Source organism: Stomoxys calcitrans, chromosome 5 (genome assembly GCF_963082655.1).
Source record: "Stomoxys calcitrans chromosome 5, idStoCalc2.1, whole genome shotgun sequence".
Taxonomy (NCBI): Eukaryota; Metazoa; Arthropoda; class Insecta; order Diptera; family Muscidae; genus Stomoxys; species Stomoxys calcitrans.
In genome coordinates, this window is record NC_081556.1 from 40,214,846 (window position 1) to 40,231,456 (window position 16,611).

Consider the following 16,611-nt stretch of genomic DNA (forward strand, 5'->3'; position numbering starts at 1 on the left):
GTTTTATTTAGGAAGAAAGTTCACACTCCACTTTCATCAAAAAAAATTACACGGTCTCAAATCTGAAGAGCGTACCGGCCATTGAAGGTCGCCTCTGATATAGATGAGGAGCTCTTGAGGTGTGCTATAGCCCGTGGTCGATCGACATAACCCTGAATTTTCAAATAGTCCCATAAAATGAAATCGCACTGATCCAAATCTGGAGAGCGTGCCGGCCATTGAAAATCACCTCTGAGAGAGATGAGGCGGTCGAAAAAAATTCAAAATTTCATTTTTGTAGGAAATTTTTTATTTCTATATAGGAAATATCGTCAAAATTTCTTTTCTATGGGAAATTTTGTCAAAATTTTCTATGGAAAATTTTATCAAAATTTCATTTCTATGGGAAATTTTGTCAAAATTTCATTTCTGGGAAATTTTGTCAAAATTTCATTTCTGGGAAATTTTGTCAAAATTTCATTTCTATGGGAAATTTTGTCAAAATTTCATTTCTATAAAAATTTTTGTCAAAATTTAATTTTTATAAAATTTTTTGTCAAAATATCATTTCTATAGGAAATTTTGTCAAAATTTCATTTCTATAAAAGAATTTGTCAAAATTTCATTTCTATAAAAATTTTTGTCAAAATTTCATTTCTATAAAAATTTTTGTCAAAATTTCATTTCTATAAAAAAATTTTGTCAAAATTTCATTTATTTTTGTCAAAATTTCATTCCTATAGGAATATTTGTAAAAATTTCATTTCTATAGGAAATTTTGTCAAAATTTCATTCCTAGGAAATTTTGTCAAAATTTCATTCCTATAGAAAATTTTGTCAAAATTTCATTCCTATAGGAAATTTTGTAAAAATTTCATTTCTGTAGGAAATTTTGTCAAACTTTCATTTCTGTGGAAATAGGATAATTTAATTTCTAAAGAAAATGTAATCAAAATTTCATTTCTATACGAAATTTTAATGAGTTTCAATTCAACAGCTTATTGTTTTGTTTTATTCATAAATTATTTCTTATATTCTATGATTTGGCCTTTTTTCCGAGTTTATTTGTAATCCCTCCATTTTGTATTTGGGTATTTAGGCAACCTTTAAACTTTGCTTTGCCCAGAAACAAACTATCTGGCAATGCCATATACTGACATTTGGATTCCAAATGGCAAAACAAAAGCAATAAAGAGCAAAGAGTGAGAGAGTGACTTTGTAAAGGAAAAGTGAGATAAGAAAGTAAAAAAAATGAAGCAAATGAGCTATCGGACAGTGTTGTCTACTTATATAAAAATTGTATGTGTTTTATGTATTGCCAAACTATGTAAACGGCAACAAGACATAAAGAGTTTTGAAATAACTAAAGTAAAGCAAATGTCAAGCTTTTATAGGTGTCGGTAATTATTATATTGTTCTTCAAAGCAAGCAGCTCTGTAGGAAAATTAAAAAAATCAAATTTACAGCAAAAAGAAAAGAAATTAAATAATGAAAGATTTAGAAGCTAGAAGTTTCCTTCATGGGAAAGGAAATAATGGCTATAAAGAAAACGCAAACGACACAAACAGCTTGCCATTGAGAGCAGAATTCTGTTTGCCGCATGTTCTTATATAATTCTCATTTATCTATATTCACAAACGCCACCAACCAGTCAAGGTGGGAACTTCAAAGTCTTGATCTATATACAATATATCTATGCAAGTCATGTTGAGATGTTTGGTTTCTTTGCAAAAATAGTTTATTAGCAAAGGTTGGGGTATTTCATACTTGTTGTTATAGATATTGATAACCATATACAATTGTCTGGGTTGAAGATCTGTAGAAGTTTTTTGGTTTGGTCTTATTGAGTTTTATACTCGTTTGGGGAAATTAGAGGTTAATGTGAAAAGAAATGTCATTGATTTTTAATAAAATAACTAAATTCTAATTAGGCGTTTCCCTTAGTTGGTTACTTCACCATTTTTTTCATGTCGAGTTTTTGCAATGCCTATCTGGCATAACATCGAAATTGACAACACTGATGATGAGTAATCTATAATCTAGCCATCTCACTCTTACTCATACGAAGTGAAGCATGCATTATGGAGAGTATTATGGAGAGGGAGCGAATGTTTAAAACATTTTCAGCGCAAATTGACTTTTCTTCATAATGCTATTGAAATTAACAGACTAAAGACACCAACCGTGGAATTAAACAATTGAAGAACGCAGTAAAAAAGTGATGAACCAACTCACAAATAAAAAACAAAGTGAAGATTAAACGAAATTTGCTTAAACCGAAACGAAAGCACAAAAATTAATAACGAAAATATACAAAACAAAAGTGGAAAAAAGCATAGCCTAAAGATACACCACCTTAAAATTAACAGCAGCAGCAAAAGTAGCAGCGGTGGATAAAGAAAGGAAGAAACAAGGAGCAAGCAACAAAAGAGTCAAGCAAGGGAGAGTTCCAGAGCGATATCAACAGCAAAAAAATTAGGTGTGACATGGTGTGGAATGGCAGAAAAAAGTAAAGAAGTTGCAAAGTTTTATGTTGAAATAAATTGAAAAGAAATAACAAAATCCTTGCAAAAAGGATTGAAAGAAAATCACAAAACATAAAAAGCAGTTGAAGAAGAAGAAGAAAAAAACGATTTATTTGCAATTACAAGCAATAAAATAAGAAGAAAAGTGGAAAACGGAAAATTCTCCAAAAAAGAAAAGCCCTCATACCTTGTGAATGTGTGTGTAGTGTGTTGGTGGTGTTTCTCTGTAGGCATATGAGTTTGTGTGAGTGTTGTGTTTTGTAAGAGTCAGAGATAACAAAAGCAAGCAAAGGCAACCGCAAACGACAGCGCAACAAAAGCAACGACAACAACGAAGACAACGGCGACGTCGAAGACGACGACGACAAAAAGGAGAATCATCCATTGCAGCAGCAGTAACAACAACAACAAGACAGCTAACTAAAACAACAAACATCATGCAGAACAGCCCCCGTTCGAATGTCAATGGAGCCATCTCCTCATTACCCAGCACTTTGGCCCAGCTGGCCCTGCGTGACAAACAGCAACCCTCCAGCCTGCCCGTCATAGGCGGCGCTGGTTCCGGCTCCAGTGTACTCTCCAAAGCCGCTGTGCTACAGCAGCAGGCCAATGGCGGCTCCAGCGTCGATTCGTCCTCCTCGAATTTGGGCCACAATGATTCCAACAAATTGACAACGGAATTGCAGGAGAAAGAACAAGAGAACCAAAAGCAACAGCAGCAACAGCTAACACAGCCAAAACAAAAGCCTCCATTGCCAGTACGTAATAAGCCCATGGAAATTGCAGGTTATGTTGGTTTCGCCAACCTGCCGAACCAAGTGTACCGCAAAGCAGTCAAGCGTGGCTTCGAATTCACCCTGATGGTGGTGGGCGCCAGTGGTCTGGGCAAGTCGACACTCATCAATTCCATGTTTCTCTCGGACATCTACAATGCGGAACAGTATCCTGGGCCCTCGCTGAGGAAAAAGAAGACAGTGGCCGTTGAAGCTACCAAAGTTCTGTTAAAGGAGAATGGTGTGAATCTCACCCTTACAGTTGTGGATACTCCCGGCTTTGGCGACAGCGTGGACAACACCAATTGTTGGGTGCCCATTCTGGAATATGTGGACTCTAAATATGAGGAATATCTGACAGCCGAATCTCGGGTATATCGCAAACAGATACCCGACAATCGTGTGCATTGTTGTCTCTATTTCATTGGTCCCACTGGCCATGGCCTAAGGCCCTTGGACATTGCTTGCATGCAGAGTTTATCCGATAAGGTTAATTTGGTTCCTGTTATAGCAAAGGCCGATACACTGACCCCAGATGAGGTGCATCTCTTCAAAAAGCAAATTCTCAATGAAATTGCCCAGCACAAAATCAAGATCTATGACTTCCCCTCCACGCTGGAGGATGCAGCGGAGGAGACCAAGACCACACAGAATCTACGCACCCGCGTACCCTTTGCGGTGGTGGGAGCCAATACCATAGTTGAGTTGGCCGATGGCAAGAAGGTAAGGGGACGCCGCTACCCTTGGGGTTTGGTGGAGGTTGAGAATCTATCGCACTGCGATTTTATTGCTCTGCGCAATATGGTCATACGAACCCATCTGCAAGATCTGAAAGATGTCACCAACAATGTGCACTATGAGAACTACAGATGTCGCAAACTCTCCGAGCTGGGTTTGGTCGATGGCAAGGCCCGTCTGTCCAACAAGAATCCTTTGACCCAAATGGAGGAAGAGAAGCGTGAGCATGAATTGAAAATGAAGAAAATGGAGGCAGAAATGGAACAGGTCTTTGACATGAAGGTCAAAGAGAAAATGCAGAAGCTCAAAGATTCCGAAATCGAATTGGCCCGCCGCCATGAGGAACGCAAAAAGACCTTGGAGCTGCAAATACGTGAACTGGAGGAGAAGCGTCGTGAGTTTGAGCGTGAACGCAAAGATTGGGAGGAGGTTAATCACATCACTTTGGAAGAATTGAAACGACGCAGCCTGGGCGCGAACAGCAGCACGGATAATGTCGACGGCAAGAAGGAGAAAAAGAAGAAGGGTTTGTTCTAAGGCTTGTTGTTTAAAGAGGAGTAGAGAAGTCTAGTTTTCTATTTAAAAAAAGCACAGTATTTTTTGTATAACCTTCTCCCACGAACCAGAACACGAACATAAACACATACATGATCACCTCAACATACACATTCACGACCATCCCGCCTGCCTTTTTTAAAAACCAACAGACCAAACTTTGTTCCTTTTGCCCTCTTTGATACTTTTTATTTTGGAAAAACTGCACTTGATTTTGTTTTCCAAAGGTATTTAAGGTCTCTTTTTGAAAATTTTTGTTTAAAAACAATAACCGTTTTCTCTCTTGACGCTGTAGAGTTAAACTTCTTTAGAAAGAAAATAATAACAATAATGATACTTAATTCATTATACAACAAAAAATCTATAAGATATGGAATTTCAACAATGAAAGCACAAAAAAACTACTGCCAAATCTCAAAACTTTGTTTTTTTTTTTTTAATATAGCGCTATCACCTTGTACTGTATTAAACATTTTGCTTCTTTGCCTTCTTCCCCCTACTTCTTAAAAAAAAAACATTAGGAACTAGTTGTATTACACTTAAGCTATGTATTTTTTTTAAATATATATTTTTTAACATTTATCCTTACGAGCATATATTATTAGGTATAGTTGTGTGTTATATTTGCAATATTCTCTAGCCTGTCATACCATGTACAAGATTAGAATTTTGTTAAGGGCTCTTCTAGCGTATTTTTTCTTTGCATTGCTTCTTGTAAAACGATAATTAAGCCTAACTTGTTGTTTAGCAGCAGAGTAGCAGTATGACAAAAATCCAAGAAAGTTTTGTAAATAAAGGAAAAAAGTTTTCAATATTTAAAGTTGAAACAATTCTTAAAATTGGTTAATATTGAATAAACAAAAACAAAACATGTATACTTTAAAGAGTAAAAATAATATTTATTTTTGTTTTATTTTTGGTTTTTTACTTTAGCTTATTGCTGTAGAATTTATAAGCGAAACAAGAATTGAAATTCCAAGGAACACAATCTTTGATAGTTTAAACAAGTAAGGGCGGGTTAAAGTAGTGCATAGTAAAGCTGGCAAACTATCGATAATCGCAACATTCGATATTTTCGATAGTTTTAATAACTCGATATCATATCGATATCATTAATTTCCCTTCACCTATATTTCAAACGAATATGAGAGGTAAAAATGAGGATATCGATTTAGAAGCAATATCAATGCACAGACCAAATAAAACCAAGGTTAATAACGTCATTTGGAAGTCATAAGGGAAATCATTGTACAAAATGTTATTCCAATCGGATGAAAATTGCGCCCTCTATAGGCGCAATGTATCTTAAAGGATACATTCAGTGAAAGATTGCTTATTTTTGCAAAAAATTTAACTTTTGTGATAGTATCCATCGAAAAAACATCTATCGATATTCACTCAAAAAATTAAATATCGATTGTGCCATCGATTTTTTGCCAGCTCTAGAGCATAGCTGACCTTTTGATACCCTGTAACCAGTGATGCCAACAATTTACCAAAAAAAAAAGCGTAACCAAAATTATAAAAAGCGTAAAAAAGAGTAAAAATTTGTGTAAAAAAGTGTAAAAAAAAACATTAACTTCAAATTTTGGACATTTTTGCCAACAGGTGTATAATTTCAGCGAAAAATATTTGCTATATCGAAGTATGAATAAGTCAAAAAACCCAGAAAATCACAACAAGTGAGCAAATCGGCGCAAAAAAATGTGGCATCCCCATTGAATGTTTTCTTTTGACCGTCCAACTTTGATCTGGTTGACCCATCAGATCGTCTGAATTCAAATACTGGGTTGACACTCAGAAAACATGTTGAGTTGACATTTTCCTCTTTCTAAATATTGGCGACATTGGTTATGTATTCAGCCATTTAAGACTTTTCTACGAAGAGTTGTCATTTAGCTGCGCTTTGTTCGGAGAAAATTCAACCTTATAAAAATGGTAAATAAACACTAACTAGAAATGCAAAAAGCGTCCACTTAGTGCCTTTTTACGTTTCGCACTATTTAGGTGGTAGCTTTCGCTTTTTTGGTGACCTAAAAAGTACCAAATCTAGTACGAGAAGCAATAAGTTGGCATCACTGCCTATACCACACGGAGTATGCATGCAAAGTCGTCGAAATGAAAATTGGTTAAAATTTGAATTGAGGAATTTCGACCAAAGTCCTTGTAGTTGTAACCACATTTTCATGTGGAGATGGCGGTCCTCGTCAAGCTCCTGTAGGTCTGCAAGGTCGTTCCGATCCAAAGGACCTAACGCTTGGGAGCAGGGTGCCCATTGGTTATTTTAAGGCGCCAATAACTCTTCTTGTCATATCAGTCATTATTCAGTATTTATGCAAGAGCCAATGCCGCCTGGCCTCTGGCTGAGAATCTCACCGCGATACCGCTGATTTTCTGCCACTGTCGTTGCAGCTACTTCTTATGGAGCATTCCACTATCCGCAACCTGCGGACGCGTTCGGTAGCTTCCATCTAAACTTCTCGTGATAGCGAAGAACACCACACAGATTGGAGCTCAAAGTTCCAGCCTGTGTGATGCTCATAGTTATCCCGTGACCGGGACCAGTATGCACCTCTGAAGGAATTTTCGTTACCATAAGACACACATTGACATATCCTACACGAAATTTTCGTTACTGGTACCGTTACCGAAAATTTCGTTTGCAGGTACGCAGCTCAAATAAAATTTCCTTTGCGTAACAGGGTGACATAATAGGCATAGGTGAAGTTTTTTTGCAACTACCAGTGAAAATGTGTGTTTAATAGCTCCATGCTACATGAAATAAATTTATATGCAAATAAATAGTTATAAATCGATTTTTGTCGCCATCTTGTTTTCTACACAACTAGTTTTCAGTGGCGACATAAATGTCTTGCGTTCATGTTGCGTTCTTCCTCTTTTAGTTTTGTCATTCAAATTGAATGATGACACCATTTGTTTAAATAAACGGCGATAGTACACGGCGAAAAGAATAGACGCTTAGCTAATCGGGTATAGCACACAAACTAAGCAAGAAAATCCGCTTAATAGGTAAATAAAACACCCATATGTATCTCTTATTTTATTTTTTTTTGCACAAGGCACAGTATGCACCTCTGGCGAAATTTTCGTTACCATAAGAAATGCATTAACATATCCTAAACGAAATTTTCGTTAGCGATACCGTTAACGAAAATTTCGCTTGCAGGTACGCAGCTCAAATGAAATTTTCTTCACGTAAAAACGATTATTTACAGCACATATGTACTTTACTAGACAACAATGATCAAAGTTAGGGCTAAATTGTAAATCGATTTTTGTCGCCATCTTGTATTTTACACAACTATTTTTCAGTGGCGACATAAATGACTTGGCTGTAAACGAAAATTTCGCTAGATGTGCATACCCAGCTTAAGGTGGGAAATTGCATTACAATGTAATGTCGCCTCTCGCCGTATGTCATTCTCGGCCTCTACCGGCTAAGCACCCACCTTATCTCTCGGGATATGCAAACAACCTCGGCACCACTTTTGCATTACTTCGAGGAACATACGCTATACATCTTGGTATTATTGCGTCCAGGTGCCCCCTCCATACAGCATTCGCTATATCATTGATGTCGCGTCAGAGTCTATTTTCTTTGATCTGGGTATCACTTCGACTGCAATTGTCATAGCTCTCCAGCTATCCTCTCAGTTGCACATCTTCGTTATTAGATTCTAGGTTAGGTCGCGCCAGCGTTGACAGCGGAAGACTGTGTGCTCTGCATCATCCATCATCTCTTCTTCCTCGCAAATGCGGAATGGTGAGCTGCATTTTCCCATTCCGCGCAGGCTCAGAATGTCTAGTTATTGCCTATGTCAAATAGAAGTTTACGTTACCTTTCTTTCTATCGATCCATTGTTGTTATCGGGGATAAACTTAAAGGTCCATCTGCCTCGCGTGTCATTATTCCACCTTGATTACCAAATGCTCTGCGTGGGTGTCTTGTCGTATATCTTCCTGTTGGGAGTTCAGTTTGATGTCATATATTTTCGGGGCCTGTAGGTCTATTGACACCATACCGGCAATGACGAAAACTACGGTCCTTTGTACCGAAAGCAGCGCCTTAGCCCTGCATCTGGTCTTTGGGATTTACCCCAAATCTAGCTTCCATATAAAAGAAAACTATTGCAGTGCTCCATCTTTAGCTTGCGCCTGCCTGGTAGAGGTCCTCCGATATACGCCATTTATTGCTTTAATTGGACCATTATCTTAGCCGCTTTTGTTGCCGCGTACTGCGTCTGGGCTGTAAACGTCAACGTTTGGTGTCGAGTCGTACCCCTAGGTATTTCACGTGCCTTCTAGTGGGTAAGACGACGTCGTCGATCCGCATATCTATCTCTGGAAGAATGTGTTTCCTCATGAGTAGGAGTAGCTTAGACTTGGTAACAATCGATAACATGTACATCGTAAAACAGTAGACTTTAGATAACTTTTAATAACAGTTAGATAACTCTTGATAATAGTGTTTAAATGCTGTGTTTTATTTTAGTTCTATCAAATTCAAATTCGGCGTATTGGATACAGTTCCAGTGTAAAGTTGTACTGGATAGTTATCCATGTCATGGCATAACAGTGATTAAGCGATAAATAATGGTTTGCTCAGTATATCAGTAAAATAATAGTTATCGATGTCACGCGATAACATATAATACGCGATAAATGGTGATTTGCCCTGTATAGCACTTAAATAAAACACAGCAAATATACATTTTGATGTATATATGTATGTTGAGCATAAAGTAAAACAACAGACGTTTGATGACTTTCCATAACATCTACATATAATTCATACAGAAAACCGTAGAAGTTAGATAACTTTACTTTCGATAACAGTGGATAACGCATGTTTTACTCTTTATATATTGCAGTACACGAAAAGCGTTCGTTAGATAACTTTCGATAACTGCCGATAACACTCGAGAGCACTTGACAACTGCAGTTTTACTCTAACAACAGTACTAGTTCTATAACTCTTGACATAATAGCCAATAATTTTAGTAAGGATTTATATTGAGCATAAAGAAAAAGCAAAACAGCAGAAATAAATTTACTTTCGATAATAATCGATAACTCATGTTTTACTCACGATATATTGGAGTAAATGAGCAAGTAGTCGTAAGATAACTTTCGATAGCAGTTGATAACTTTCGATAACCAGCGATGACAACCGATAATTCAATGACTTTCGATATTATTGATAACAATCGATATCCCGATAACCGATAATAATAAGAAGTAATCGATGACAGTCGATAACTACTTTATATTGAGAATAGCCGAAAAAATGCTTTTAAGAACTAGTATTTTATCTATCGATAACTATCGATATAAAGAAAAACAAAATACCAGAAATAAATTCACTCTTGATAATAATCGATAACGCATGTTTTACTCACGTATATTGCAGTAAATGAACATGTGGTCGTTATATAACTTTTGAAAGCAGTCGATAACTATCGATGACAACTGATAACTCAATTACTTTCGATAACTATTTATAACCGATAACTTCCGATAACCAATAATAATAAAAAATAATCGATAACAACCGATAACTTTACTTTATATGGAGTATAACCAAAAAAATGGTTTTACGAACTAGTATTTAATTTTTCGATAACAAACGATAAATTTAATTTATATTGAGCATAACCGAAAAAAATTTGCTTTACGATCTAATTTATCATAAATTTTTATTAAAGTGAAATTTTTAAATAGGAAATGAAAATTGAAATTCCGTTGCTGGATATTGTTCGGCTATAGACCATTTTGTTCAATGCTTTCTATTCAAAGAATAGCAAATAACTTTGAAAAGTATGACAAATTGTGTGATATTGCTTAATGAAAATTTAAAGCTTGTTGAAGAGAATTAACAAACACGAAATTCACATTCCATACTCGTATTACTCCCCATTAAGTGTTCAACATGACTTCATGACTTTAAAATCCCGTTTACACTACTCATTAAATCCGGATTTAAGGCTCTCGTCAGCTGATTTTTTAAAGTGAAAACAGGTGATCGATCCTTTAAATCTCGATCCATTAAATTTAATGAGCAGTGTAAACGGGGTTTAAAGGAAAACAACAAAAATATTGCCTTACCGATCTCCTCTCAATAAGTCCATTGTAACGCGTGCTGTGTGGCATATGGCACCGTCTTGTTGAAACCACATGTCATGCATGTCAAGCTCTTGCATTTTGAGCAAAAAAAAAAGTTGGATATCATCTTAAGGCAACGCTCACCACTCACGTTACGATACGCATTATCTTTGATGAAGAACGGTCCAATGATGCAACCAGCCCATAAACCGCACATAACTGATTTTTTCTGGATGCATTGGTAGCTTTTGCAATGCTTCTGGCTGATATTCACTCCAAAATCGACAAGTTTGCTTATTTGCGTACACATTGAGTCAAAAACGAGCTTCGTATCTGAAGAAGAAGAAGCGCGCGATGAAATTTCTTAACAGAGCTCGCATTTTGATAATAAATTATAGACCAAACTGAAGATGTTTGACAGTGAAACAAAACACGAAACATCACGCACGTTTCTGTTTAAACTAGTGTTGACAAAATGATAATAGCTAAAAAATCACCTTTTATAACCCCAATCGAAGACGAGGGTCATCATTTTTGGGAGATATACATCAGCTATTGGTAAACCTCTATCTATTCGAATTTTTGTGCATTGATGATAGTAACCCAAAAACAGAAATCAGATCACACTTTGAGTCAAATAACCCCAATCCAAAACCCTACAAAACGACCAATATATGTAAATTTGCCCATGAACATTCCACTAAGGAGCTGGGGAAAACTTCTCACAAATCAATGAGAACTGTCCGATTCCATTTTAAGCTCAATGATAAGTTATTTCCTTTTTGTAGCCTAGTCCGAAGAGAGGCCGCAGAGCGACACTTCTTTAGGGAGAAGTTTTTACATGGCAAAATACTTCACAAATGTCGCCAGCATTAGGAGGGGATAACCACCGCTGAAATTTTTTTTGAAGTTCCTGCCAGGATTCGAAACCAGACGTTTAGCGTCTTAGGCGGACATGTTTACCTCTTCGCTACGGTGACCTCCAATAGGTACAATACGGGATCAAAATGAAAAGTATTTGGGAGTAGAATATGATTCTCATATAGAAATTGGGTGTCAAGTGTCAGGGGCCCTCTCCTCTCACATAGCTTTTTAGAGGGCCATTAAAATCCCAAACGACCCGCATACGGCAAATTCAACAGTGGGCGGACATGATTCGATCGCCTAACAAGCGAATATCCTTATTTTAGCGTGATGCGTTCTCTAAATTAAGAACAAATTGTCTGTAAAAAGAAACTCGAAAACTTTCGAATACCTTAAAAATTCTTTGTACATCAAAAGATACTAAATCGGTCGCGGGGCTACTACGGTACTCTTCGGGTGGAAATAGTACTAAAAAAGTACTAAAAAAGTGACTTTCCCATCCCTGGCATACAGGAGCAGAGAAAGAAGATAACAACAAAGAGAATTCAAACAAAATCTGACATCATAATAACGTCAAATCAGACTGGCTGTGAGACCCAGGGCTGCGGAGCCGACCGGAGTCGAGTTTTTGAGGTCGGAGTGAGACTATTGACCCGGAGTCGGACTTTGGTTCCGAGTTGAGCACGCTTGCCTCGACTACGAACCAAAGTTGAGTTTTTGAGGCCGGAGTCGGATTAATAACCTTAGTCGGGGTTGGTCACGCTTGCCTCGACTCCGAACCGCTCTCCGACTCCTGCTTAATACTTTGACTTGGACTCCGACCAGGTCGGAGTCAAGTACTCCACAGCCCTGGTAAAACCACCTTTTTTAATCCGCCTCCATCTCACCATTCATGTGCAACTTAAACGAAAAAATTTGCCAAGCTTGACATGTCAAAATCAGCTGTTTCTGCTGGGGAAAACAGCTGATGAAACAAACGAACAAAAACTTTTAAACGAGTTACTTACCTTTCGGGGTTTGACTGTTCCTGCCGAAGCCACTGAGATTTGTCTCTTTCCCAATATTGCGAATCTCCCTGATCATCCAGGTCCAGGGTTTTTCTTGGGCTGATTTCCTTTCACGAAGAGGACAACTATTTTCGAAAGACCCTACCAATGCAATCGTAATCCTGTTGACATTTTCGAATACTTAACAAATTTTGTGTGCATCAAAAGATACTAACTCAGTCGCGGGGCTACTACAGTACTCTTCCGCTGGAAATAGTACAGAAAAAGGTACTAAAGTGTAGATTTTCCCATCCCTGGCATACAGGAGCAGAGAATAGACGAGAAAGAAGATAACAACAAAGAGAATTGCAACAAAAATCTGACATCATAATAATGTTAAATTTGACTGGCTTTGAGACCCAGGGCTGCGGAGTCGACCGGAGTCGAGTTTTTGAGGTCGGAGTCGGGCTTTGATTCCGAGTTGAGCACGCTTGCTTCGAATACGAACCGAAGTCGAGTTTTGATGCCGGAGTCGGACTATTGAGCCGAAGTCGGACTTTGGCCCCGAGTTGAGCACGCTTGCCCCGATTCCGAACCGCTCTCCGACTCCGGCTTAATATTCCGAATCCGGCTTAATACCCCGACTCCGACTTAATAATCCGACTCCGGCTTAATACTCCGACTCCGCCTTAATACTCCGACACCGGTTTAATACTCCGACTTCGGCTTAATACTCCAACTCCGACTTAATACTCCGACACCGTCTTAATACTAAGACACCGACTTAATACTCCGACTCCGGCTTAATACTACGACACCGACTTAATGCTCCGACTCCGGCTTAATACTCCAAATCCGGCTTAATACTCCGACCTAGACTCGTGGTTGGAGTCCAGAGCTAGACTCCGCAGCCTTGGTAAAACCACCTTTTTTAATCCGCCTTGGCATAAATCATTGTTTCACACCCAAACTCACTAATGATGTGCCATTTGAACGAACAGTTTTCCCAAGCTTGACATGTCAAAATCAGCTGTTTCTACTGTGGAAAACAGCTGATGAAACAAACTAACAAAAACCTTACAAACGAGTAACTTACCTTTCGGGTATTGACTATTACTGCCAAAGCCACTAAGATTTGTCATTCGACGAGTTCACCAATACATGAAAATCAGTTGTTTTTTTTTCTATGAAATCAGCTGGTTTGGTGAGTTGGCGATTAGCAAACTCGAAACAACATTTTAGTGATTTTTTGCCGCTTAGCTTTTCTTTCTAAAGAAGTTTAATCAAACACATGTTCTGTAATTTTTTTAATTTGCCAATTTTTTGTTTTGCCACCATATTTAAATTAAGTAAAATTTAGTTGTAAACTCAAACAAATGTATTTTAAATACTTTAATATTTGTGTTTAAGGTAAAGAAAACTCCTCTAGAGAAACATAACAACTAAGGAAAGAATAAAACTAAGAATGGAAATAAAATAAAAACAAAAACAAAAATAAATTAAAAACTTTGTAGGAATTAACAAAGCAGAGAAACCCTAAGGAAACGAAACAAACTCTAAAAAAGTATAAAGACATGAGAAACAAAAAAAAAAAAAAATAAAAAGTTTGAAAATGTATGAATAACTAAAAATACAAAAAATTATTATAAATAAAACAAAAAATCGATTAGCCATAAATGAAAAGATGACTTCAATTCATTTTCATTTATTTAAATGTGACAAAATTTTGCTAATTAGTCATAAAAACAAAAACAAAAAATCACAAGGACAAACAAAATCAAAGTTAAATTTAAATTCCAAAAAAGATAAGAAAACAAATATAAAAACCAAACGAAACATATATGAAAACACTGTCTTCAGCCACAAAAACAAAAACAAAAATTAAGCCTCTTTGTAGCTCTTGTAGAAACTACAGTTTTTTAAGCCAATAATAATCGTAAAGAAATAATTAAAATAATTGTTTAAGTCTCTAGTTAGCTTTGTTAAACACCTACCCCCCCTTAAAACAAAAAAAAAAAACTCCCTCACCCCACACGCCCCAAGTCTCTTCACCAAAAATTAAACAAAAAAACACAAATAACAACAAAAACTGTCATATATACATACATTACTTATATAACTATTATTAAAACTATATAAATATTTATAATATTATTGCTCATAATACAAAAAAACAAAAACAAAAACAAAACAAGAAGAAAAACAACACACAAAGAAACAACAAATGATAAATTATAAATTGATAAAAACAACCGATTTAAATATAAAACCAAAATTAAAACGAAACATAATGTTTACATTTACTTTGTAAAAAAGAAAAAATTATAACAACGGCAAAAACAACAAATAATAAAAATTTAATAAATATTAAATAATATATAAAAAAGAAAACAAATCGCATGTTGTTCTCATTCTTCACTGATACCCTCGTTGCTCCAATTTTTTTCCTTGTAATTTATGCAAGTTATTTTAATTGCATTAAATAAACTAGAACTAGAACTAGAATTGAATAATTCATTCTTCGATACACATGATGCATTACTGGCCAACTATGTTTAAAAAAAAAACGATTGAAAGCGTGCTAAGTTCGGCCAAGCCGAATCTTGGGAACCCCCCATCCATAGATGCTACTAAAAATTTATACAAAACTAGTAAAAAAGGCATTAAGTTCGAGCGGGCCGAAGTTTGGATACCCCCCACCTCGGGTATATTTGTAAATCCCATTTTTTCACAATCCGGTGAAAATTGGATAACTTAAGCAACCAAATTCGGCACGGACTATGAGTGGTCTTATATATTGGGTTGCCTAAAAAGTAATTGCGGATTTTTTAAAAGAAAGTAAATGCATTTTTAATAAAACTTAGAATGAACTTTAATCAAATATATAATTGCCATTTTGTTCGATAACCTTTTGCCATCTTCCTGGCAAATTTAGTATTCCACGCTCATAGAACTTCTGGCTTTTATCTGCAAAAAACTGAACCAAGTGCGATTTTATAGCCTCATCATTGCCGAAAGTTTTACCATTTAAGGAGTTCTGCAAAGATCGAAATAAATGGTAGTCTGATGGTGCAAGGTCAGGGCTATATGGTGGATGCATCAAAAGTTCCCAGCCAAGCTCACTCAGTTTTTGGCGAGTGATCAAAGATGTGTGCGGTCTAGCGTTGTCCTGGTGGAATACAGGGTGGCTGATGAAAGCCGCTACCAAAAAAAAATGTAATAACTTTTTTTCTATTTAATAATAATAATTTAATAATTAATTTAATTAATTAATTAATTAATTTAATTAATAATAATTTAATAATTAATTTAATAATTTAATTTAACATGAATAAAAGAAAAATGTATTCCATACACCGAAAAAAAAATGTAGCAATATTCATCATTGTAGCAATATTCATCAGCCACCCTGTATGACACCTTTACGATTGACCAATTCTGGTCGCTTCTCTTTGATGGCTGTATTCAATTTGTCCAATTGTTGACATTAAACATCCGAATTAATCGTTTGGTTCCTTGGAAGCAGCTCAAAATATACCACACCCTTCCAATCCCACCAAACAGACAGCATAACCTTCTTTTGGTGGATATCAGCCTTTGAAGTGGTTTGAGCTGGTTCACCATGCTTGGACCATGATCGTTTTCGACTAACGTTGTTGTAAACAATCCATTTTTCATCTCCAGTTATGATTCGTTTTAAAAACGGATCGAATTAATTGCGCTTAAGGCGCATATCACAAGCGTTGATTCGGTTTGTTAAATGAATTTCTTTCAATACATGTGGTGGTACCCATTTAAAATTGACGCCAAACAAACAAATGTAAACAAAATTTCGCTCACTTTTTTTCTAAAGCAAGCTAAAAGTAACAGCTGATAACTGACAGAAGAAAGAATGCAATTACAGAGTCACAAGCCGTTGAAAAAATTTGTCAACGCCGACTATATTACTACTATATTACCGACAATTACTTTTTGGGCAACCCAATATATGTCACTATTCAATTTTGTAGAACAAAATATTGGTATGTTTGGCAGACATATCCAATTATACACCGATCTGAACCATAT

The 16,611-nt window shown here is 36.3% G+C and overlaps 1 protein-coding gene across 1 annotated transcript; it reads left to right on the top strand.

The window, feature by feature from the left end:
• Positions 1-2,114: 2,114 nt before the first annotated feature.
• Positions 2,115-13,750, top strand: LOC106080923 (protein peanut). The gene is made up of 2 exons (XM_013242528.2): positions 2,115-4,541; positions 9,463-13,750. The coding sequence occupies exons 1-2, from the start codon at positions 2,942-2,944 to the stop codon at positions 9,495-9,497; spliced, it is 1,635 nt and encodes a 544-aa protein (XP_013097982.1). The 5' UTR covers positions 2,115-2,941; the 3' UTR covers positions 9,498-13,750.
• The last annotated feature ends 2,861 nt before the right edge of the window (positions 13,751-16,611 follow it).

Excerpts from the sequence above, each read along its gene's own strand:
- LOC106080923 (XM_013242528.2), top strand. The coding sequence starts at position 2,942 with ATGCAGAACAGCCCCCGTTCGAATGTCAATGGAGCCATCTCCTCATTA. Across the intron at positions 4,542-9,462 it reads GAAGGAGAAAAAGAAGAAGG|TACACGAAAAGCGTTCGTTA; the intron begins GTTTGTTCTAAG and ends TATATATTGCAG.